At 38.8% G+C, this 23,186-nt stretch overlaps 1 protein-coding gene across 6 annotated transcripts in view; it reads right to left on the reverse strand.

The window, feature by feature from the left end:
- The window catches only part of LOC116312538 (deoxynucleoside triphosphate triphosphohydrolase SAMHD1-like), a 116,974-nt gene that overhangs the window by 86,763 nt on the left and 7,025 nt on the right, over positions 1-23,186 (reverse strand). For 5 of the 6 annotated variants that reach the window (XR_005609576.1, XM_039604229.1, XM_039604230.1 and 2 more), the window contains exons 5-10: positions 21,642-21,802; positions 20,741-21,126; positions 20,297-20,385; positions 18,565-18,714; positions 18,386-18,486; positions 59-167 (exon numbers count right to left, since the gene is read on the reverse strand). Coding sequence is in view for 5 of the 6 variants with exons in the window: in XM_039604229.1 (XP_039460163.1) it covers positions 59-167; positions 18,386-18,486; positions 18,565-18,714; positions 20,297-20,385; positions 20,741-21,126; positions 21,642-21,802 (996 nt within the window). In the remaining variant the exon portion in view is untranslated. Of the gene's footprint in view, positions 1-58; positions 168-14,968; positions 15,237-15,338; positions 15,444-15,565; positions 15,641-15,719; positions 15,747-17,248; positions 17,377-17,712; positions 17,835-17,930; positions 18,023-18,108; positions 18,224-18,385; positions 18,487-18,564; positions 18,715-20,296; positions 20,386-20,740; positions 21,127-21,641; positions 21,803-23,186 lie in introns of those variants that run through there. The other variant, XM_039604227.1, reaches the window with a different exon arrangement.

Here is a 23,186-nt window from a genome sequence, read left to right on the forward strand (position 1 = left end):
ACAGCCAATCAGATAATGAATTACTCATTAAAAACTGATAAAAAGCAGGGATCAACACCTTGTCTCTAGAGCAAATGTGCTTCCGCCCATTCACATCACACACCCTGGCAAACATGATGAAACGTTGATGGTCAAAGTTGTTCCGGATGCCCAGGTGGTGGCAGTCCCTGAGATAGGAGAGAGGAAATACATCAATTTACATACATTTATTATGGTAAACCCTCCAAAAGACCTTTAAGACTTGTTGTATATAGAAATACAGCAAGTCAAGGGCGACCATGGTTCAGGGGGTTGGGAAGCTCATCTTGTAACCGGAAGGTTGCCTGTTCGATTCGATGTAAAGCACTTTGAGGGTCTCGAAAAGCACTATATAAATGCAATCCACTATTATTATACTAAGTTTTAATAAAATGTCATCAACAAGTCCCACCTGGCAAAGTAGTCGAACTTGTCCACATCAATCCCATTTTGCTTGTTTGACACAATTTCATAGAGAAAGGATTTATTCTCATCTCGACCTTCATACGGCCACTGTGGAGACGACACCAGAATTGACCTTTATGACAGAGACAATAACAAATGGTTTGATAATATTCAGACAATAACTGACCAGTACCTCAGCGTCATCACTCTTTAGAGGTTTAATCATCTCCTTGATAAATGTCAGGTCAGGTGGGAGTATCAGTCCATAACGCTCCATCTCTTGTGCCAGACCATTTGTCTTCACCAGATGATCAAACATCTCTAAAGAGGCATCCTCATGCTGCAAGAGATACATTATTACAGTTTACATTAAGAACAGAATTCAAATGGTTGAAAGTTTAAAATGATCAGATACAACAGAATCAAATTAAAGCACATGGCCATCTGTTAATAGAGGCGTAATTAATGTCAGTATTCCAGTTTTAACCAGAGGTTCTCAACTTTTATGAGTTAGAAAATCTTTATTCCTGCTTCCATGATGAGCGTGGACATAACAGTGGTATGGCTCCTTCTAGCAGAAAATTATGTTTGTTTACGTTTGCAAATTAAAGACGCTTTGACTGATTTAAAAAAATCTGAATCAGTTTAGAATCAGAGTTTGAGAAAACATCAAATAATAATGTTATTACTGCAAGAGAACACATTTTGCCACTGAGATGATTTGTGTTACAGAGAAAGTTGCTCAGACACATTAAAATGTATCCTTTGACAAGTATTTTTCCTTGTCAGCTGTGATTTAGCCTAATAAGATTTTTTGTTTTTTGGCTGATGTGCTGACAATTGATAACACTGTGTTGTTTCTATCTTTTAGTGGCATGTCTACTTTATTTCCTCAATATAGCATCTGACAGTGTTTTCAAATATATTAGATTTTTGTGGGTGGCCATTATGTTGCATCTCACAGCCAATGTTCCCTCTAAGCTGCGCGCGTGTGCAATTGCGCACTGCTGGCACGGTCTCTGCGCACAGAAAATCTGCATTGCGCACAAAAAGACTGGCTGCTCCCGTATGGGATTAGAACGATGCCACCTTATCCCATAGTCCAGCCAATAATGCGATTCACATTCGTATATACACAGCTAATCAACCTTGTTGACAGGCTATGACAGCGTCCTTATGTGCCGACACCGGTGTTTTAGCTAGCAAAGCGGCGTGGCCGATGTGGAGTGAAGACAACGTGTACAACCATTGGAGATGTGAGCAGGACAGACGGAACAATTGACGGAAAAAGTGTGGAATTTATACCAGTTTTTAAATTGTGTTGATAGGCCAGGTAAAACCAGAGTTATGATAAAAATATCTGCAATGTTTGGTTTTCTTCCTGAATACTATCGTTATTTATATTTACTGCGGGAAGAAACGGTAAAAACGGCGTTTTATAAGGAAAGCGCTCGAAAGCACTCTCCGCCTGTGAGCAAAAACAAAACCAAAAAACCCCACCCTTTCCTATTGGTAGAAAAATGTCGACCAATCAAAGAATGATATGGCAACATGGCATTTAGTTGCTTAGGAATGGGGGGAAGTTTTAGGAGTGACGGCGGTGTTTTGAGATGCGAGAGATTTGCGACGTTTAGCGCAAATCTTGTGTAGTTAGTGTGTAGTGTAGTCAATAGTTTTGTTGTGTGTGTCAGAACAATGAGGCGACTACTGAGTGCTACAGGTGTTACAGGAGCAATACATCTCCTGTTGTCATGCCTGCAGGTATCAGGCTGTTGTTCTCCTTTATCTCACAGTGGACAGAAATTATTTTTTGGAGTGGCACAAATGATTTGTGTGGCATCAAATTTGATGCAGAACACCTGATTGTTCTGTAAATAGTTTGAAATGTTTATTTAAAAAAAAACGCCTTGGCTGCATTTTTAGGTAAACAGCTGCAAAAAACTTTGTTGTTTGCATAACTCAGTTACTTTGTTGAAGAAGTAACTATATAATTAATTGCCCAACATTGGTCATTATATACTGAATTTTGCAGACAGAGTTACAGGACTCTCTCCCAGACCACAGACTCATACTCATAATACAAGTCAGAGCTTTATTAAAAAAAAAGAAAAAAGAAAGTTGTGTTTTCAAAATTGGAGTTCAAGTTATTTTTACTTCCAGTAGTGTTAACAAACTACACAGGTCATGAACAAGATTTTTTTACATTTTCATTGTAAGTGGGCTAAAGCAGTTAATTACAAGTAGTCTAACATAAATGTAAATGCTGTAATTTGATTATTTTAATAAACCATGTAACTTGGATGGATTCGATGCCGGCGTGACCACAGTGCACACGTCTGCTGTTGCTCACAGTGGTCCAAGGGACCGCTCAGGGAGTTTGTGTGTTCGCTCAGACACATGAAAAATTAGAGGGAACATTGCTCACAGCATAAAGATATTTCTTTTTGTACCTTCCAGTCTTTATGTTCTGGGTCTGCTTCGGGGTTGAACATTCCATCAAACAGATGGGAAAAGGGCCCATGTCCTTCATGGAGAAACAAATGAAAAAAAATAATAATAATAATAAATGGCTCCTGTTATAGTTCCCACACACACTGACCATTTGCCTTTTTCATTTTACCAAGCATGTTTTATTTTACACTGGCTAGTATTATAAACTTGATGCTATTAGAGTGAAAGACGTGCAGCACTTACCCAGGTCATGACAGAGACCTGCAATTTGCACACAAAGGACATCTCGTTCACTGATGTCGAGTTCTGGCTGTTTCAGCTTCAGAGTTTTTACAAGTTCTCCTGCTAAGTGCCCCACCCTGTATCACCAAAAGCCACACACACACACACACACACACACACACACACACACACATTTCATCATGCAGCACTGAAAGAAAAGTATTACTAGTGTATCTGTCTGTAAACAAGTGGACATACCCTATTGAGTGTTCAAAGCGGTTGTGCGATGCTCCTGGAAAAACATAATAACCGCCCCCAAGCTGCTTGATGTTTCGTAGTCTCTGAAACTGAGGTGTGTCTATGATCTTGACAAGTAGTGGATGTAACTCGATGTGGCCATGGATGGGATCATTAAACACCTGTGTGAAGAGAAAGGAACAAAAAATAGACAAACTAAGAGGGTTTTGGAGGACTTGGTCTCAAATTTTCGTTCAGCACTCACTTCTTGGTGAGTAAACACTGTGCCTCATGCCAAATTTTCTGTCACCTTGCCTTTAACCAAGGCACTGGCAGCTGGCCAGCCTACTGACGTTATGTCTAAGGTGAATTTAATATAAAGATGGGATTTCCCTAAAAAGATCATCAAATGATATCTTACATAGACAAATCTGATACACATATATTATGAATTCACATTTTTATATAGTGCTAATCACAACAGTAAGTTAGACCACAGACCAAAGACCATATTATATAAGATACTTTCATGTTACATCACCTTGTTTAAATCTTTGATGTTCAAGTGCTTCTCCATAGTGCTGTAAATGTTTAAATGACCAAAGATTACAGTTTTGCACATCATGCTTTCTGCATATAAAAGGAAACAGTCAATGAAAATGTATTTGTGACATTACAATACCGGTCAAGTGTGAGAACTCCCCATTTCTCCAAGTTTTTCATTGAAATTCTGACACTTCAGTGTCTTATTGTTCTCTGAATGAAAGCACAGAACAAATAACCAACTTTTTAAGTTAAAAAAAATCATAGAATCTATTTATAAACCAAATGTTTTCTAATCTTCTGACTCATCAAAGTAGCCGCTTTTAACAGATATAACAGGTAAATGCGTTCATGCCCTTCTTTCTACATCAGAAGCCAAATATTCTTCAGAAAGGTCTTCCTAACTGTTGCATAAATGTGTGGCTCTTCTGGGTTGCTTTGCTTTCACTCTTCTGTCCAGTTCATTCCAAACCAGCTTGATGTGGTTTAAGTCTGGAGACTGTGCTGGCCACTCCATGTTGTCAAGCTTGCCTTCTTGTTCTTTTTTCCTAAGATAGATCTGTAATAGCCTGGACTTATGTTTTGGGTCATTATCTTACTGTAGGATGAACCCCTGACCAACTAGATGCATACCAGAGGCCACTGCAGAATGCTATGGTAGCCATTTTGGTTCAGGATGCCTCTCACTCTGTAAAAGTCACCTGTATCCAACAAAAAGACCCAAACCATCATTCTTCCTCCTTAATGTTTGACATTTGATGCCACAGAGTAAGGAACCAACCTATTGCCTACTCGACAGCGCGCAAAAATCCTTCATGATGAACCAAAGATTTCAAATTTTGATTCATCAGTCCATAACAACTTCCAGTATTCAGCAGTCCAATGGGGGCATGTCGTGGCCTAGGTATACCTCTTTTTCTTGTTTTGATGTCATAGTTATGGTTTTCTTGCTGCAAACAGATCTGTAAAACCTCCAACTCAAAGTCTTGCTTACTGCAACTAATATTAAATCTGTGCTAGAAGCTGTGGCTCTTTGAGCTGCCTATTACACAAGCTGTTGACTCTCTTTCTCTGTAGGAAAGACCTCCACTTTCAATGATGGTCTGTTTGAAGCTGAAGCTCCAGCTCATGTGTCAAAACAACAACACAGTGCTTCTGAAGCACGTGTCAAGGCTTGGTTTGTCTGGCCACAGTCACATGATCAGTGACATCCGAAGCTTCATTCAGTCTGTCACTGCTTCAGTATCTGATTCAGTGGTTTAAACATTAAGTGAATCATTGACAGGATTTGTGATGTGTCTTGGTGGTGATTCTGTGTGAGACGTGGTGAACTGATGTGTGACATAATGAGAAACATGAACTCAGCGAGGAAGAGAGGATGTTCTGCCTGTTCATAGATAAGTTATAATATATTGTATATAAACTGGTTAATAACATAATCACATGGAGGCAGGAACCTCACAGCATAAGCATTGCTCCTGGTCTATTTTAAGATTGTGTTGTACATTATTATATATAATGTATTTTTATCTATTATGTTTAAAAATGTGAACTTTCTATATCCAAGATGTAATTATTGTTAGTCACTCAGGCTTAACTGGCTTAATTCAATTCAATTCAATTCAATTTTATTTATATAGCACCAAATCACAACAAAAGTCGCCTCAAGGCGCTTTATATTGTACAGTAGATAGCACAATAATAAATAGAGAAAAACCCAACAATCATATGACCCCTATGAGCAAGCACTTTGGCGACAGTGGGAAGGAAAACTCCCTTTTAACAGGAAGAAACCTCCGGCAGAACCAGGCTCAGGGAGGGGCGGCCATCTGCTGCGACCGGTTGGGGTGAAAGAAGGAAAACAGGATAAAGACATGCTGTGGAAGAGAGACAGAGGTTAATAACAGATATGATTCGATGCAGAGAGGTCTATTAACACATAGTGAGTGAGAAAGGTGACTGGAAGGGAAAAACTAAGTGCATCATGGGAATCCCCGGCAGCCTACGTCTATTGCAGCATAACTAAGGGAGGATTCAGGGTCACCTGGTCCAGCCCTAACTATATGCTTTAGCAAAAAGGAAAGTTTTAAGCCTAATCTTGAAAGTAGAGATAGTGTCTGTCTCCGAATCCAAACTGGAAGCTGGTTCCACAGAAGAGGGGCCTGAAAACTGAAGGCTCTGCCTCCCATTCTACTTTTAAATACTGTAGGAACAACAAGTAGGCCTGCAGAGCGAGAGCGAAGTGCTCTAATAGGGTGATATGGTACTACAAGGTCATTAAGATAAGATGGGGCCTGATTATTTAAGACCTTGTATGTGAGGAGCAGGATTTTGAATTCAATTCTGGATTTAACAGGAAGCCAATGAAGGGAAGCCAAAACAGGAGAAATATGCTCTCTCTTTCTAGTCCCTGTCAGTACTCTTGCTGCAGCATTTTGGATCAGCTGAAGGCTTTTCAGCGAGTTTTAGGACATCCTGATAATAAAGAATTACAGTAGTCCAGCCTGGGAGTAATAAATGCATGAACTAGTTTTTCAGCATCACTCTGAGACAGGATATTTCTAATTTTAGAGATGTTGCGCAAATGGAAGAAAGCAGTCTTACATATTTGTTTAATATGTGCATTGAAGGACATGTCCTGGTCAAAAATGACTCCAAGGTTCCTCACAGCGTTACTGGAGGCCAAGGTAATGCCATCCAGAGTAAGAATCTGCTTAGATACCATATTTCTAAGATTTTCAGGGCCGAGTACAATAACCTCAGTTTTATCTGAATTAAGAAGCAGAAAGTTAACTTAACACTGCATGTATGAGATTATTATCCTGGCAAACAAAATAGAACAAACCGGGACACGCCTCAACTTCTTATGGACTTAAAGACTGCTTGAAAATCACCACTGAACAGTTTTTACTTCATGCCATACTGTACTGTTCCTGAGTGTTTGTATTGATGTGTTTTTGTATTGATACAGACTTGATCAACCAAGACAGAGACACACAACCATTAACTTCTTTATGAATTAGAAAAAAGAGATGTTAAATCTTGTGATAATATGATTTTTTTTCCAAATAAGGTCCTTAATTAAAATGATATTTTTAATGATACAATATAATTACTTTTGTTGTCCACAATTTTCACATTTACTATTAGACAAAAAAGTAGAAAACAATATTAAAGCAGTTATTTAATTTGCTTTAGAAAAAAAAATGTTTCAGTGATTGAAAGTTATGTTTGATAATTTTTGAATTCTCAAACTAGTCCAGTGTGAAGGCCAAAATATGGGTTTAGAAAAATAAATTAAGTTCAGTGATTTCATTAACTTTGAGTCTTAAACAAGTTTTTGACAAATTTAAAAACAATATTTGTGGTTTCTTGTTTTTAATGACAGCTGGTCTAATAAATGTGTTAAGCACTGTAACAGTATGACATGTATTCAGTCTAATATATAAAACTGTTTATAAAAACAACTTTGCACAATTCGGAGGTTTGATAAATTAATCTGGGAACACTCCTGTGAGTAAAGCTGGCATACAAACATGAAATCACTTAAAATACAAGAAAAGGCTCTTTTATAAAGCCCACTGAGCCTGGACATAAACCCAAAGCTACATGAGAGTTTCTTAAAAACAGGTATACGAGATGAATAAACACCTTGAGAGGAAAACGTGAAAAAAGTTTGACTTACCAAATCTGCTTATAAACTAAACAATAGTAGTGAAGCACTCCCGGATCTCCCGAGTGACGACGAAGTTTTTCTTCCTTTCACAGTGGAAACCTTCACGTGATCTTTTGTTGTTGTTGTTGTTGTATTTGTTTTGCTGTAGTCTGATGTGACTGAATGTGTTTCACATGCTTATTCTGTAATCGTGTGTCATTACACTAACTACAGTACCAGTGATGCTGTGATAAAGCCCCGTGAATATGTCGAATTGCTTCGCCAAAACGCAGATCACACGAAGCCCCGTTCAACAGCTCATTTGGAAATACTGACATCTGCTGGTCATCCACTGTACAACAGCCCTGCTGTGATATATCAGTGAGTATGTGAACATAACCATGTATGAATTGAAGAATACCCGTATGAGGTCCCGTGTGTGTGTGTGTGTGTGTGTGTGTGTGTTTATGAAACTAGCCATCCTCTCTGAGATTGATGATGGATGTTATCATTGGATGATATTATGTGAAATTATGTCAGGTGCTCACAAAATGCTCACAAAATAATTTTAGCATTTTTAGTGGCTCCATAATGTGCTTGCAAGCTCCTCGGAATCACCTCAGACCCAGATCATGTGAAACACTTCCTGTAATTCTGTAATGTGTTTTCAACAGCTTGAATCACATAACGAGGGAGTCTCGTTGTTTCAGAGAAAGGGAGCCTCGTTTGTCTTTGGTGAAATGACATTTTGAAGAACTACCTACACAGTTTAGGATGAAAGAAACTGTACACAACAGCCATCAAGAATGGGGTCCAAAAGAAAGGGGGTGTGAAACCCTAAAGAAACAAAATTAAGATTTCAGTGTTTCCTTTTTTGATCATAAAATTATGTTTTTATTCAGGGACACATAATAAGATCTTCAGCAGCACATTTGTGAGGGAAGAAAACTTTCAGTGTAGAATGGATGTTTTCACGTCAGGTATGGACAGGCATATGATCACAGCTTCCAGCAGTTTTTCCAGTATTACTATTGTATTGGCAGGGTTTGTGGTCGCCAATTTTTGAAGCCATCCTGATAACCTTCTCCCACCAACGATGTGGAGATCCAATTAAAATCAAGACACTCAAAAAGATGCTCTGTAAAAGAGTAGAATTCTTAGAACAGAGTGTAATACACTGAGATGAGTCGGACTACAGAGATGAGGTCAACAGACTGACTGAGTGGTGTTCAGTTAATAACCTCCAACTGAACACCACGAAAACTAAAGAACTTATCTTCGACTTCAGGAAGGGCAGAGCAGACCCGGCCCCACTGTACATTCACGGGAGCTGTGTGGAGAGGGTGCACTCCATGAGGTTTCTGGGCGTGCAGATCTCTGATGATCTCTCCTGGACTGCAAATACCACGGCGGTGGTAAAAAAGGCCCAGCAGCGTCTCCACTTTCTGAGAGTGCTCAGGAGGAACAACCTGGAGGAGAGGCTGCTGGTGACATTCTACAGAGCCACCATAGAGAGCATCCTAACAACATGGTATGCAGGGTGCTCAGCTGCAGACAGGAAAGCACTGCAGAGGGTCATCAACACAGCCCAGAAGATCACTGGTTGTTCTCTGCCCAGCCTGGAGGTCATTGCAAACTCTCGGTACCTCAGCAGAGCTGGCAATATCATCAAGGACTACTCTCACCCCAGCAATCAAGTGTTTGAACTATTACCATCAGGCCGACGGTACAGGTCACATAAAACCAGGACAAACAGATTCAGGGATAGCTTCTTTCCCAGAGCTATCACCGTAGTAAATAAGCACAAAACAATTGAAACTGCTTAGCTACTCCATACTGTCACCGTCAATTATTATGCTGCTATTCTTACTGTCATTATATTAATGCTGCTATCCTGTATATGTTGTACTTACTATTGTTTGTTTTATTGCACCTTTTATATTTTACATTTATATTTATTATTGTATTTTTGCACCAAGGGAGTGGCACTCCAATTTCGTTGTACCCTGTACAATGACAATAAAGGCTATTCTATTCTATTCTATTCTATTCTATTCTGAATCATATGAACAGCAGGAAAAATACATACAGACATTTAGCAAGAGAATTACATAGCAGAAAGCAAGCAAAGCAAAACCCCAGGGTGTACAGCCTTAAGCACAGACAGCAGAGCAACACAGAGACGGACAGGTAGCAGCAGCAGGAGGAAAAGAGCTCTGGGAGTGTCCTCTGGTCCCCTAATATAGGGACCAGTATCCCCGCCCCCTGCTGCTGGGTAATTTTCCCACGCGCCCAACACAGCTGCAGGGGTCAGGTAGCGGCCAAGGTCTTGGCCAAAGGCCAGTCAGGACTCCGACTACCCCTTGCTCTGGCTTATCACAACAGGTCATGACACGGTCAAAGGTCACACATTAATCCTAATTATTAAATCTTATACAGCAAGTGGCTTATAACTACATAGGTTACATGCTTTCTCATATATAAAAACACTTCAGTGTGGGTTCAAAGTATGTGTGTGTGTGTGTTGTGTGTGATTATATCGTATGATATTTTATTGTGATGTGTTCAGGATCTCTGTTACAATGTTACTGTTTTGGTTGTGCTGCATGAAAGTCGTTGAACGTGTATTAGGAAAGGTTAGTTACCGGAGAGTAAGTTCAGTTGAGTTTCAGTTTTATTTGTCATATGCAAGTTAGCACAGGGTCAACATTGCAATGAAATGTGTTTGACGAGCAGCAGTCACTCAGCAGCATGGTACAGTAGAAGAAAATATAGTAAAATAAAATAAAATAATAAAAAAAAAATAGAAAAATAGTAAAGAGCAAAATATTAGAGAGACGTGGTAAAAGAGAAAAGATGACTAAATATATATGTATCTATAAATATAAATATATGTACACTAGTGATTAAATAAGAAAATCTTGAAAACAAATATGATGGGGGACACAGACATTATCACCAATGTGCCCATAACCCCCTTGATGACACAGTCCAGAGATGCACTCGTGCAGATTGTGACAGACAAACGGCTTTTGAAAGACCTTGATCATCTGACAAAGTGCATTAACACAAAAACACTAGACAAAGATTTACTTTTTTTCACTTATATAGTCTCTAATCTTATATTGGCAAGATACAACTGATATTGATTACTCCCTCCCACCTTCTCCTTTTACAAAATGCTTATCTGAATTAAAATCCTGTTTCAGTTCTAATTTTCTTAAGCTTAATGAGAATAAAACTAAAATCCTTCTTATCAGCACTAAATCCAACCTATTGAAGGCAAATAATTTCTCACTTACTATTGATAACTCCAGTTTTCCCTTCACCTCAAGTTAAGAGCCTTGGTGTCATCCTAGACAGTTCACTATCCTTTAAATCTTACATCAAATATCTCACCCGTTCTGCCTATTTCCATCTACGGAACATTAAAAGATTACGTCCTCTCTTTCCACCTAGTCTACGTCCATTCTTGTTCATTCTTGCTACCTCCTGCCTCGACTACTGTAATTCTCTCTTGCATAGTCTTCCCCAAAATCCTTCCATAAGCTTCAACTGGTTCAAAACTCCACTGCCCGCATCATTACGAGAACCCCCTCCTAACAGCACATCACCCCTTGTCTTCAGGAACTTCACTGGCTCCCTGTGAAATTCTGGATAATATACAAACTTCTTCTGCTCTCCTTTAAGACCATTCATTATGTTGCTCCTCCTTACCTTTCTGATCTGTTAAGCACTACCTCTTCTGCCCGCTCACTTCGATCCTCTTCTTCTATCCAGCTCACTGCCTTCTTTCCGCCTCACCACAATGGGAGGCAAAGCTTTTAGCTACTCTGCTCCCAGGCTGTGGAACTCTCTACCCCCACATTGCTTCTCTCACCTAGTTTAAATCTCAACTCAAAATCCATCTGTTGAAATCTGCATATTCACTGTGAACCCACTGTTTGTTAATTTTATCATGTGCTTGTGTTTTTATTGTTCTTCACTTTGTCACTGTTCTGTTATGTGTTTTATTCTGTTGTTGTTGTTGTTATTATTATTATTATTATCATCATTATTATTATTAAAATAAGTAAAATAAATAAGATGTAGTATTATGATGAACATTAAATTTGTAGCTAAAAAGGTTTTATGAAGACACAGATAGCAGTAGTCTTCTGAGTATGACAAAAGTTACAAACTCAACTAAAATGGTGATGAAAACAAAATTGTGATATTAAAATTGTGATATTATATTTTTGCCTTATCGCTCACCCCTATGTGACGCTGGGAATTTTGTATTAAATATACTTTCATATTTATGATTTTTGAACAGGTTGTTTATCAAGATGGGGAAAGTGTTGTTGAACCCAAGTTCAAAATTTCAAGTCCACAAGACATTCAGAGCCAGACCAGTGACTGTTGGAAAAGACTATCGCTACATGGCAGCTATGATGGTAGATGTTCTCTCTGCTGTGTTGGACTCAACCCGAGACATCGACATGAGAGTGAACCTGACACATATTATGGCTCCACAAGAAAGACTACCCAAATTATTTTTCAAACACAAGTTTTTTGCATCATTACAAATAAAAAGATGTACACTCAACTTAAGTACAAATGTCACTAACATTCATTTTGTTTGACACACAACAGTGACAACAGTGACATAACATGTATAAACAAACTATAACAGGCAGGTGGGCGATGGCTATAAAAGATCAAATTTTGATATGAGAGTGTTAGGGTCTGCTAATCTGGCGAGATTGTTAGATGAGCTCCTTAAAACAAACGCTCTCAGTCACCATTGCCATTGGCAAGCTGTTGCCGCAAAAACACCAGTAGTTTTCCCTCATCATCTTCATCTGGTTTTCATCTTCATCTAAACTAGATACTGGTTGACTATTTTCATCCTCTCTCTCAGTTTGCTCTCATTCAAACTGGAAAGGTTGAACAGAAGTCATTTCCAGTGCGCTGCTAACTGTGAACTTAATGCGGTGCAACCACATGACATCACTACCCAGAATGCATTGAGAAGTATATAACAATGGCGGCCTAATGGTAAATCAGTTATATATAAAATGTGCTTAAAAGGAAAACATTTGGCGTATTTTAATACCACATATAGATTATTAAAAGCGCAATATATATTTTAGTGCAAACATGTCTTAATAGCCGGGGTTCCTTTTAAGGCTGCCAGTTGTCATCAGATAGTGTGATTGTTGTGCTGTGAGGAAGCGTGACATGTGAGTCATTTTCATAGCCGTAGAGTGTGTCCTCCACCTTGACTCAAGTATCATACTACAGTTAGCGTCAAGTGATCCAACTTTCCAACTGCTGTGCCGAAAGAATATTTCAAGTAAAATTTAACAGCTTTATGACACTGAAAAACAAACCAAATTTGATGCATTACAGACAGCCCTGCTAATATGGAGGAACTACACCAGGAGCACACAAGACTGAGAGAGCCATTCATACAGGATGTTTCCACACGGTGGAATTCAACGCTGGATATTGTTTCTTGTCTACTAAAGAATCAAGAGGCTTTTTTTGCTGCTGAGACAAACAAAAGCACAAGCTAGTCATTTTAACTCCATCAGAGCAGGTAAAACTCCAAAAACTGGCGACTGTCCTTGAGCCATACAGGTAAATAAAACTATTTTTTAACTTATTGTTACTGTTTCTTCAAAAAGCTCTATAGTTGACAGTTATTGTGTAATAATTACTTTCTTGAACTGTTTAGTACCAGCCAGCAAAGAGCCTCCTCCTCTCTTCATTGTCTTCAGACTCTGATTCAGATGTATTTAACGGGGTTACATGTAACTTTGTAATGTGTTATATGCCGGCTTGTACACTTGCACGAGAGACACGAGAGTTCTTCTTTACTGATGTTTACTGTGCTTCTCTTAACGTACACAGGTACACCGTAGCACTGGTGAATACAAATGTACAAGAAAATTATATTTCAGCATTAAAACAAATTGCAATATAAAATTCACAAAATACAAACAAACATACCACTTTGGCCTGCAAGTAGACAAACCGGTTTATTTGGAACTTAGGACTTGTTATTTCTTCTTTAGCTTGACTTTTACACGGCTAGACCGTCACCATGAGCAGCTTCTCTGACCATTTTTCTCAAAACAGGAAGTGACCTCTGCCCTTACCTTAAACTTACAAAATTAACCGGTTATTTTTCATGTATCAAATTAACAGTACATCAATCCGGTATGCAAAATGGAAAATGTGAACATGCTCAACATAAAAATAAAACATACAAAATAAAATGCGTTAATTACATTATCATTACAAGAGCTCCGCCTGGTGTTCAAATACTAACATTTCAACAACTGTTACATGTTACTTTGTAATACATTGTTTGGCTATATGATGTAGTTTAAAAATTGAGAACAAGAAAATTCTGAGACAGCTGAGGTTTTGCATTCTGGTTATCTTTTTCCGGCAGCAGCCACCGAGAGATGGACAATGTGATAAATGTTAAGTTGAAAGAACTGTAACTTCACAATGACACAAAACACAAGAGAAAAAGAGCTTTATTTTGAATTTACGAGAAATCAGCAGGAAACAAATTGGAACAAGAAAAAAGCTGAAAGATTCAAACCTTTTGTAGATTTAATTTAGCGATGACCTGATATAAATAATGAATTTCCACACAATGAGTAATTCAGAACAAAACTGCATGTATTGAAACCAGGTGATCTATTTAGTTTGATTCTTGTGAAAATGTGCAATATGTAGTCGAAACAGTAAAATAAATGATTAATTTTAGTTTATCAAGAGCTTATTTCATATTAATACATGTTGAAGGAAGTAGTTTGTATCAGTTTGTATCACTGACAAAAAACTGATTAAAAGTCATTCGATTTTTAATATTCTGATAACATTTAATATCTAGACTAAATCATATAGTTAAGATTTAAATGAAATAATGGAATTTAACATTTAAACATTTAAAATACCCAAACTACATTAATTCATTCAAACCAGCTTAATATTAAAAATATAAAACTCCCTACAGTCCCTAAAGTCACACAATAACGTGATATTTGAATCTTTCACATGTTCAGATCGACTGGTCATTTCCTGGAGTTGCTTGACCAGCAGCACTGGTGTCGGTGTCATGGTCATCATCTCTCTTCTACAATCTGTATTTATAAATAAAGCTTATTAGTCCCACTAACATGTCAGAGTTATAAAGTGTAATCTGATCTCAGGTCTTTAACAAGATAGACAGTTTTTAACTGCAGCTTTCCTGCTTGCACTCACATCATTTACTTATTATATAGTAATGCCTGTTGTAACTACTGCAGTCTATTTGATTTGATAACAGCATGTTTTCAGTTATTTTGTAAGTGTTTTATTGCCAGTAACAGATTTATTGAGAGCTGTTAATATTTTGCTCTGATGTTGGACAGTTTTTTGTGTGGTGCACGCTTTTTCTAAGGTCTCATCAAAAGACTATCATGTGTATAACTGATGTCCTGTCCATTTTCTTGGCTAAGTGGATTTGCTACAACAATGCCAATCAATGCAATAAAATAGAATAAAGTAGTACCTCAAGGCCATTGTCCTTGCACCATTTTTTGAAGACTTCTTTCATTTCCTTTTCTTTCTCATCTCTCTCTTCCCCTTCTAGGTTTTCATGGTTCTTCCAGTAAACCCGAAACATCTCATCAGAAAAACAATCAAGGAGAAGCCTGGACACCTGACATCACAGACAGCAACATAATACACAGCCAAAGTTGTCTTATGGAGATACCTAAAAAAAGAACACATGGCTCATTGAAATAAAGGATGTAGTTCTCACCTTTGATTTGGGGATTGGTTCTCCTTTATCTGGGTTATCCTTGCGATAGAAATATGCTTTTCTGAGGGGGTCCTTATTTTTCATCCCATAGTCAAAAGGGACATCCTAAAATCAAATGTTACAGAGAAACCTGCGTTTATATTCACATGCAAATAATTGCCCAGTTGGACACATATTTTAAATAAATTGAACATTTAAGAAATGTTTGATGGATTAGTAAAACTCACAATAACTTCAAAATCTTTTTTCCCACACTCAGGAAACTGTTTACACAGTTCTTCTCTCAAATTTTCCTTGAATTCCTGAAGGATGGAGATGAGAACATGTGTGTTATTATTATTATTTTGTTAATTTTGTTTTATAAGCCGTTCTCTTTCTTACCTTCCATTTTTCTCTTCCTTCTTTTTTCTTGAATTGAGAAAGAGTGGAAAGAAAAAAGGATTTATTCAGTGCAGAAATCACACAGAAAGCACAATTACATGAAACTAAAATTTTTTTAAAGAGACTCTATTTTTACTCAATTTCTCTATTTCAAACAGAATTTTTGTCATCCACCAAATTTGAGCTGTTCCAAAACTTTTTTCATAATAAATATTCATTTACAGCTTGGTGTTTTAGTGCATACATGGAAAGTTATATTTTATGCCTTCCTTGTTCCCATAGGGCTGTGTGATAAGGTAGTGTCAGAATAGCACACACCACATGCTATCATCAACCTCTAAGGCTGATCTCATGGTATTGGGTCTGTGACCCAGTGTTTATGTTTTGATTAATTCATATTCTTTGATTTAATATTATTTTTGGTTCTGTTCTCTTGCCTTCCCTGTGTCCATGTCTCATGTATAGTCTGTCATGTCTCTCATGCATGTTTAGTTCTGCCTCTGTGTTTGTTTCAGCTGTTTCCCAGTCATGTCTCTTGCACCCTCTGTTATAAATGTTCAGTCAGTCCGAGTCTTAGTGTGTTTCTTTTGTTTCCTGTTTTACTTTGACAGTCTCATGCATGTTTCATGTATTCAGTTTTGCTTCCTCCCTGTTGTTGTGTCTGATTAGTCCCAGCTGTGTCACCCTCCTGTGTCTCATTCCCTCGTCATCCTTTGTGTATTTAAGCCGTCTGTTTCCCTCTGCTCATTGTCGTGTCGCTGTGTGTTTGCTCGGTGCTCCTCGGTTCCGTCTATCACTCCCTGTTCCAAGTTTTACTTTCTAGTTTCCGAATTTTGTATTTAGCTTGTGCTCTACATATCCAGCAATAAAGCTGCCTCTTTTCGTTCATTATGTTGTGTTAGGAGTCCTACATTTGGGTCCTCATGCTCCCTGCGACCCAGCACACCTTGACAACTGATTTTGTTTTTTGTTTTGTTCCCTAGCAGCAGCTTGGTTATGATGAACTTATTAGTTTCCCCCCCCAACCCATGCTTGCCCAGGTTCAACTAAGGAAAATAATATTGTAGGTTTTGTTGACGAATCATCGAAAACTACAAGACTGCACGAAAGAAGCTCAGGCATGTCTGAGACAGCCAGTGCTTCATCCTCTGATGACGATTTAGACTGTCTTACATGACATGGCTTTTTTTGGTGTAAGCAGCAATTTCTGTGCATTCTGGCCTTTTGTCCAAATGTAAATGGTTCTGTAAACTTCTCTCTCTTTTCCTTGTATTCATGGATATTCCAGTAAACCCTAAGTATCTCATCAGAAAACCTATCTGGGAGAAGCCTGACATCAGGGACAGCAACACAAAAATGACACATTACACAGCCAAATTTGTCTCATGTAGAGGCATAAAAAAGAACACAGCACATGCAAATAAAGTCTGTAGTTCTCACCTTTGATTTGGGGATTGGGATTAATTTATCAGAGTTATTCTTGTGATAGAAATATGCACTTGTAATACAGGCACATAAAAACTGCATACCCTGGCTTGACCCACACAGCGGTACAGGTCCCGTTTCACGACCCTCTGTAGAATCTTTGTTGCCTCCTTCAATTTTTCTTCTTCCTTCCTTTCTTCCTTGGGGTGGAGTATTCTTTCAATCACATGATCTACAGAGTAAACAGATAAATTGGAAGATAAGTAAGTTCAAACACGAAACAGCTCACAAATTCATCAGTAGGGTCTTACAATTCTTTTACATAAATTTGTATCACAAAAAACCGTAACTGAATTATTATAGCAAACATTACTAAATATAATGAATGTCAGTCAGAAGGGACATAGTTCTGTTTGAGTGTTGTCCACAATCTTTAACAATTTGTATTTGTATTTGAAGATGGTTTATCTGAAATAAACTGAATGAGAAAAATAAAAACTGTTACAGTTTAAAAAAAAGTGCATGCAAAGACAATTTATAATTTATCCACACAGATTGAAGCCACTACCTGTCAGCTTTATGTATGCCTCCATGTCATCTTTGGCTTCAGAGAGAGAAAGCATCTTCCCTTTTGAACTTTTAATTTTGAAGTCTGGGTGGTCATCTACTAGTAAGAGGGCATCTTTGATCCTGGATATATAATGACCAAACATATGACTTCAGAGGCAAAACTGCAGATAAAGCTAAATTCTGGGTAGTATTAAGAATGGAACTGTAGGTACTCACATAATTTCTACAGCCATTTTTATCTTGTGCTGGCAGGCTCTTCTGTGGATAGACAGCCTTGTGTGGAATATGTCATACAGATTTTCTATTTCCTGTTAACAGCAAAGTTTAGTCATTGCCAGTCAGGTAAAATAATTTCTTCTTAAAAATTGATTTTAAAAAAAGCAGAGGTCAATACCTTGTCTCTAGAGCAAATGTGTTTCCGCCCATCCTCCTCCACATCACACACCCTGGCAAACATGATGAAGCGCTGATGGTCAAAGCTGTTGGGAATGCCCAGCTGTTTGCAGTCCCTGAGATGGGAGAGAGGAAACATTGAAACATTGCCCCCACAAGAAACCCCACCAAGTCTGCTTCAGATAGTAAATCTAACTATCTGTAAACAGAAAAACCTACAAAGCAGTTTTGCATATTGCATGAAAAAGTGAATTTTTCTTTCGTAAAGTAAGCTTCACCTGGCAAAGTAGTCAAACTTGTCAACATCAATCCCAGTTTCCTTGTTTGACACAATTTCATAGAGAAAGGATTTTTTCTCATCTCGACCTTTATACGGCCACTGTGGAGACAAAGCCAGACGAGAAACATTAGACACTCACTTGTGTAGCAAAGACAATACTTAATTCACCCAACTGACCCTCGGAGGTCCTCTGATCAGTTCCTCAATGAACTTCAGGTCAGTTTTATCGTCGCCTTCTATTTTCAGTCCAGACTTCCTCATCATGTCCTTCAGGCCATCTGTGTTGTCCAGTAGGTGATTAAACATTTCAATAGAGGCATCCTCATGCTGCAAGAATACACAGGTGGGTGTTTTAGTGGGGGCAATTTTTTTTTTTTGTTATATTTAAAACACAGTCCCACTTTGCTTTACAAAGTCAATGTATAATAGAATTCAAAGTGATACACCACCAGTAGCTGGTGTTTTGCTCCTCTGGTATTCTTGTCAATTCATTTCTGTGCCCTGCTTATGTATTGAGCCATGTGCCTGTTCATTTTAACTGCAACGATGCCTGGCGGGAGCTTCCTTTTGGTACTGAGGCAGGTTATTGGCATGTAGTTGGATGGGACTGGTTCCTTTTGGGGGTCCTTTGGGATCAGGAGTAACTGGCCTTCAGTTAGCGATTCTGGGTGTGCTTCATCCATCCAGCCTGTTCATTTGTGCTGCCAGACGCTCATGGAGTGCAGTCAGCTTCTTTAGCCAGTAGGCATGAACCATGTTGGGGTCTGGCGCTGTCCAGCTCTTCATACTGGAGACGCTTTCTTGGACGTCTGCCACTGTGATGGTTACTGGGCCCTGTTCAGGGAGGTTGCTGTGATCTGCCATTAGATCCAGTAGCCACCGAGCATTGCTGTTATGTGTTGCATCCTTCTCCCATGCTCTTCCAGTATTTGTCCGTCTCCAGCCTTGGTGGTGCTGTTCTCATACTGTTCCCCTGCCACTGAAAGTACGTCTTGGATGGTTCAGTGGAGTACAGCTGGTTGATCCTCCTGCCTTGTATTTTTCTGGTATATGATCAGTATTTATGTAGATTTGGATGTACTGCTTCATATTTTTGTGTGGATTGTGGATCATATTGTATGGATTGCAACACTTTTGAGGCAAATTTCTCTCCATATGTAATCAACTCCCTCACTTTTTTGCTCAGTGCGTGAATTCTCCTGCCAGGATTTTAAACCTGGGCTTGAATGGAGTCAGGCACATCCTCATACACATGAGGTGCTCACTGATTAGCTGGGAATTATATTTAGTTTGGATTATGTTTTCTGTGGATAAAACTGCCTAGGTTTTGTGTGTGAAGCCAAACATGGTCAAGATGCACAAGGCTACTTTTCACATGCCTAGGAAACTTGTCTCAGTAGAAAAGTAGAAGGGTCATGACTAGGTCTTATGATTAGGTCATGTCTAGGTCATCTGCCGGATCCAGTTTTGGGGTGGGAGGAGGAAGACTGGGAAAAAGATACACTTTAGAAGAGAGCCAGGGATTAATAGTAATGATAAAATGCAGAGTGGTGTATAAACACAGTGAAAATAAGGTGAGTGATGAAGAAACATTCAGTATATCATGGGATGCCCCTAGCAGCCTAGCTGTATGACATCGGATCAGGTGATCCTGCAACCTCTGAATTTATAGACAGAGGGCGATTAAGGAAGAGAGATAGCTAGGAGAAACTAAATAAAGGTGCAGGCAATCAAAACAATTATAAGGGAAGTACAACTCAAGCAGAAACTTGGAACCATAACACCGGAGTACAGATTCCTGCAAAGTTTAGAACCAGTTACCTCTAAAGCTCAGATAACTGATTACTGTGGTTTAATTCATTTATTCTTGTAAGTTTTATGTGTTTCCATTATTACTTCAAACTCTTACCTCCCATTTCCCATTGAATTCTTTGCCTTTTTTGTCTCTGATTGCTTCCATAAACATCCCGTCATAAAAATGAGAATAGGGCCCGTGTCCTTCATATGACAAAATAAAAATATGATATGAACCATAGGGTTATTTTCTATAACTTCTTTTCAGGCATTGCACATTGGCTAGTATAGACAGACACTTCTATAGATGTAATTACAGTGCAGTAAACAGGAGAGTGTATATCTTAATTCGTTCTATTAAATGTTCATCCTGTTAAACACATGGGTTTTATCTTCTGCTTTCATTTAAGAATGTGTTAGTTTTAGCCACATCAGTGGTCAAGGTCAACATAGTACTTGACATGGGGATATTTTAATTTTATTTTCATGTTTAATCACACCCTATGATGGCCATCTGCAATATAATATTTGTGATATATAAAATGCTTGTATTGCTTACCTAGGTCATGACAAAGACCTGCAATCTGCACACAGAGGACATCTCGGTCACTGATGAGTGATTCCTTCAACTTCTCCAATTCATTAGGCTTAAACTCCCTCAACTTCTCAAACTTCTCCACATCCTCCGGCCTCAACTTCTTAAACTTGTTTAACTTCTCAAATTCCTCAGTCTTCAAATTTTTCAACTCCTCCAACTCCTTATCATCCAACTTCTCCAACTTCTTCAACATCCCCAAATCATCATGCTTCAACTCCTTCAACTTCAACTCCTCCGGCGTCAACTCCATCAGCAGCTTCAACTTCTTCAATTCCTCCAACTGCTCGATCTGCTTCTCCTGCTTCATCTTCAGAGCTTTTGCAAGCTCACCAGCTAAATGTGCCACTCTTTATTGCAAAATGTAGGACACACACACAGTCTTTGCATCGGCTTAATTGTTTTCAGTTAGTACATTATTACATTGCAAAAAACAAAACAACAAAACAACAACAAACCAAAACAATTAAATAACAATGAAAACATATCCGATCTCAACAGGAAAAAAAAAATCATGCTGGATATATATACTGATATGGAGTGCAACAGTGACTCTAACCAATGCAACTAGTGAAAAAGGCCTCCATGTGTAAAGCCATTCCTGTTTTCGTGGTTGTCTCATTTTTGCCCCTCTATTGTGCCTGTTGTTAATGTAATTAATACGAAAGCAGCTTCAACTGATTAGGAGCCCCCTCTGCTACTTAACTAACCAGATCAATATCGTAGAGGTTTTAATGACTTGATGCTGTACTCTGATTAAAAAAGTGTTCCATTCATTTTTTTGTGAAGTATATAACCCAGTCTGTCCGTTCTTTTGGATTTTTATTACAAATAGGTGTACATGTGTGAAAACCAGTGGACATACCCAATCGAGTGTTCAAAGCGGTTGTGGGATGCTCCTGGATAAACAAAATAAATCCCCCCAAGTTGCTTGATGTTTCGTAGTCTCTGGAACTCAGGCGTGTCTATGATCTTGACAAGAACTGGATGTAATGCCATGTGACCATGGATGGGATCATTAAACACCTTTGTGAAGACAAAAAAACAAGACAACAAAAGAATTAGACAATCTATGTCCAACTAACACAATATCAAGTAGCAGGCTTTGGGGTTTTTGTTTCTTTTACATTTAATTTGGTACAATGGTAAACAAGCATGGTGGCTGACGCTTAGTTAAATTTTCTTTTGCCTTTATGACACCGGCAGAGACACATGGGCAAGATTTAATTTCATGAAAGATAAGTACCTGATGTTTTTCTCTTCTGATCTTCTGTGGTAATATTTTGATCTTTTATAATATTCTGTCTTGTTCCACTTAAAATCTTTTGTTTATACTTGGGCTTCCCCAGAGACTATTGCTTGATCTGAAGCTTCCAGTGTGGTTTTCAGTTTTCTTCTTTCTTTTTTACCCCTTAGCTGTAAAATGTTGATGGGGTCCTGTTTGGTTCTGGTAGATGGTGACTCTCAAGCACAGCAATGTACATCTCAACAATGTAAGCAACACAATTCACCCCCACACAGACACACACACACACACGTGTGGATATATACAGATACACATACATACACAAACATACACAAGCTGTGTAAACCAACCATAAATAACCAATGTAAATCTACAATCTAAATCTATACATAAAATACAGGATGACAGAAATGAAATGAAGTGGAATGAATACCACAGAATGTACATAAGGTGCAGTTGCAGTCTGGCAGTGGGAGCATTGTGACTGTTCAACTGTTTAGGAGGGAGATGGCGAGAGGAAAGAAACTGTTCCTGTGTTGGGTGGTCCTGGTCTGCAGGCTTCTATACCGTCTGCCAGAGGGCAGCAGGTCAAAAAGTCTGTGTCCAGGGTGTGAGGGGTCTGTGATGATTTTCCCTGCCCGTTTCCTGGTTCTTGAGAGGTGCAGGTCCTGGATGGAGGGCAGGCGGGCGCTTGTACAGTCCGCTGCAGTCTGCGCCTGTCCTGTTTAGTGGCTGCACCATACCAGACTGTGATGGAGGAGCACAGGACAGACTCAATGACTGCAGTGTAGAACTGGATCAGCAGCTCCTGTGGAAGACTGTACTTCCCCAGTTGTCTCAGGAAGTACATCCTCTATTCCTCCTTTTAGTTTCACTACCATGAGGTTAACTGCATAGTCCCCAGGAGACCCTGAGGCAGCTGTATCAGTCAACCAGCAAAACTTCTAATGTTATGTTTTACCCTTTTGACACCCCCTGTTGAGGCAGGCCCGCCACGAGTCGATCAATCCTTGGCATGTGTATCGCGGTTAGCTGACTGCCTTACCTGCCCAAGTGATGTCAGCCCTTTTTAGGCATAGCCAGTGACTGGTCCTCTGAGCAGTGTTAGCCAATTCTCTTATAGCCTGCCGTTGTGCCTGTCCTCTGATCCCAATCTCTCTAAGC

This window comes from Oreochromis aureus, linkage group 20 (genome assembly GCF_013358895.1).
Source record: "Oreochromis aureus strain Israel breed Guangdong linkage group 20, ZZ_aureus, whole genome shotgun sequence".
NCBI lineage: Eukaryota > Metazoa > Chordata > Actinopteri > Cichliformes > Cichlidae > Oreochromis > Oreochromis aureus.